The 3,255-nt window shown below is 42.8% G+C and overlaps 1 protein-coding gene across 2 annotated transcripts in view; it reads right to left on the bottom strand.

The window, feature by feature from the left end:
- The window catches only part of myb (v-myb avian myeloblastosis viral oncogene homolog), a 10,750-nt gene extending 10,128 nt beyond the window's left edge, over positions 1–622 (bottom strand). For both annotated transcript variants that reach the window (XM_079753319.1, XM_079753320.1), the window contains exon 1: positions 511–622. In XM_079753319.1, coding sequence (XP_079609445.1) covers positions 511–533 — 23 coding nt within the window. In that variant the 5' untranslated portion in view covers positions 534–622. The remainder of the gene's footprint in view (positions 1–510) is intronic.
- Positions 623–3,255: the final 2,633 nt, after the last annotated feature.

Below are 3,255 nucleotides of genomic sequence, written 5' to 3'. Positions count from 1 at the left end.
AATAGATATTTACAAACTTTTCGTTTTTTTCAAGCGCTGCCGAGCACGCACCTGTCCGCTCTACAAATGCCGTGTAAAATGCAATGAATGAGTGTGTGCAAGTGCTCGTGTGGGACTGCAGACAGACGCAACTCTCTCTCTCTCTCCCTCTCTCTCTCGCTCTGACAGAACAGCAGCGCTAGAAACACACGCCAGATGCCCACCACCTGTCATCGGCGCGCGGAACACAAACTACACACACTTGACTTGCTCCGTCAGTGAAAGCACAAGTCTTCTCCAAACCCACAAGCTACCCTCTGTAGGCTCCCCCAGAGCCCGCTAAGGAGCATATATAAGCACATGCCAACATTGTCCTTAAATGATACATCGCAAGTTTTACAGCATGTAAATGGTTACGGATTTTACTGGAAAAGCAAATTAAAGCATTGCCAGAAACGGAACAAAATAAAGTCCTACAACTGATTAAGAACAAGTTAAATTGCAATGTGTGTGTGTTTGTTATATGCTTACCTGTGTCTCGGCCGCCGGGCCATTTTTTTATGTTTCAAGAGCGTCTAGCTGTCGGCGCTGAGCTCTAGATGGGCCTATGCGTTCTGTGTATTCTCCTGGCGAGGAAACAGGTTCACATTAATAGAGTAAACAGCGGGGACACTACATATGAGCTCCTCCCCTCTCCCGCTTAATATGTCGAATTGCCGCGCCCCGAATTGAGTCCTGGTCGCGCATGCGCTCTAGACCAGAGTTGACACAGACGCTTTCCAAAGGCGCGTATTCTCGCCGTCTGCGCGCTAAACTAAACAATTTTAATGGAAGCCTATTCTTTGAGATAAACAGAAGGATAGATATAGATTGTGAAAAACAGTTAATCATAAAAGCACTTTCCAATGTTTTTGTTTTTCCCCCAGAGGGGTAGGCCTAATGCAGAGTGAAGTTGCCATCCTCCAATGTACCTGAACGGGGTGCCGGGGTAGTGTTGTAGAAACAGATGTTGGAGGGAGATAAAAGTGCGACTCGTCTCGAGCGCTCCCTCATATCTATGACGATAACACACACTTCCATGTTGCAATGACTGCCTTGAGCTTTCACTTTTATATTTTTTCATCATATTTTAGGTTTAAATAAAACAAAAGGAAAATATAATTATATTGTACATTTGGGCCAACAGCAAATTCCTCGTCTGAAATCCGCAATGCCTCCGCCAATAACATCGTTCTTTCTTTTCCTTTTATAGGTTACTGGAGATGGACATAGTCGTTTTTGTTTTGCTTGAAAGTGTCTTTTCATTGTATTAGTTCCTCCATACGCGACCGTATTGTCCCGGTCATGTATAATTACCATCACCCTAGCCCGGGCCATTGTCTCGGCGCAGTCATCTTGGCGGCATGTTGAGGTGGTGAGCGCCCGCGCACACGCACTCGCACGCACACAATAACCAACAATGACCTCAATGCAATCCATGTTTCGCTATTTTTCTGGATGCTGAGCATTTGCCCATGACACTTTTAAGACTAAGACTATTTGCCAACTTTCTAGAAGTTGGCTCCCCACCCATTCTCGTTTTTAACATTTACTATTAAAAACAATTACATTTATTAGGTAGGCTCTCGCACAACATCAAGAAAACAAATAAATGAGATGCCAATACATTTAATTGTTTGAAGGCTTGTGGTATAAGTTTAAATTGGTGGTATAATATAAATGAGAATGCAATAGAATGAAAACAAATAATACAAGGTCTACTATGATATATCAAGATAACAAAAAATATAATGTATAATATAGATACAATGTTAGCTTTTCTCTGTGTGGGTTTTTGTGTATTCCTAAACAATTCCTCTAAGCCCTCTTCCAAGTGTGTTTGTCTGTGTGTGTGTGCGTGTGTGTGTGTGTGTGTGTATGTGTGTGTGTGTGTGTGTGTGTGTGTGTGTGCGTGCGTGTGTGCGTGTGTGTATGTGTGTGTGTGCGTGTGTGCGTTCATATGTATTGCCTTGTGCCGTATTACTCCACTAACATATTGTTACCTTCTACTAGGGGTCAAAGTAAAGTACATCTTGATAGCTAAAGCTAAATTAAAGAAAGGCAACCATGCAAATGTCCTGTAGTAAGTCGCGGAGAGCGCCTCTCTTCCATTGACTGGGACCTGTGAACATTTGCATGGGCACGATTGGACAGGTTAAGGATAAGTACTATGATGGCTGCCCCTTTGCAAAGCATTGTGTGCACAGGTTGGTTCATTTGAATGATTTTTAATGATGGCCCCCAGGGCTAGAGATATCATCCCACCAGGCTTTCAAATGCATTATTTGAGAGTCCAAACAGATGTGTATTGTCACTTTTGTGTGTAAATTGTGTGTTCTGTGTGAGTGCTTTGTTGGCTTTGTGTTTGTGTGTGTCTGTGTGTATCTGCGTGTTTCTGTGTGTGTGTGTGTGTGTGTGTGTGTGTGTGTTTGTACTGTGTGTGTGTGTGTGTTCTCTGTCTGTCTGTGTGTGTGTTTGTCTGCTGGTCTCTGTGTGTTTGCGGCCTGTATCGAGGGAAAATAACCAAATCATTCACCATGTGTATGAATAAATGAATGAATGAATGAATGAATTTATGAATTTGTGCATGGGACTTTACTCTTTGCTTTATTACAATGCACTTTTTCAGGCATAACAATTATACAGGCTAATCATATTCAATAATCAACATTGCTATGCAACATTTAGTAAAATATAACTTCCCCAAGGGTCGGTTTCCCACAAACTTTTTATTTAATAATGACTCCAAAAAAAGCTAATACAGTTTTTAACAGAATATATTCTATATAAATATTCAAATATTCTCATATTTAGTGGCACCGTGGTTCTTCCTCTGGTGGAGTTGCTCATCATCCCGTCCAACCAAAGACTGCTGGGGGCTGTGCTTTGCATTCTCTCTGAAGGTGTGTGCCTTTGACTGCAGTCTTACGTGGAGCCCTTGGCAAATTATGCAAAGCATTACCTCATACCCACTGCCAACCCTTTCCCCCTCAACCACATGCACGGTAGCTTTAAGTTACCCCAGAATCCTGCCAGGATTAGTTTTGTTTTCCGACCCACACACTACTGTGGACAGATTGCAGTCCCTTTCTATTACTGAATGTCCCCAGCTACCAATTCCAACCCAATTTTGCAGTGTGTTTTTGTGTGTGTGTGCATGCCAGTGTGTGTGTTTGTGCGTGCTAGTGTGTGTGTGCGTCAGTGTGTGTTTGCATGCGTGTGTTCGTGGGAGGTGAG

Source organism: Pollachius pollachius (assembly GCF_949987615.1).
Source record: "Pollachius pollachius genome assembly, chromosome: 16".
NCBI lineage: Eukaryota > Metazoa > Chordata > Actinopteri > Gadiformes > Gadidae > Pollachius > Pollachius pollachius.
Note: the sequence above shows the minus strand (reverse complement) of the source record. Positions and strands in the feature narration are given on the sequence as shown.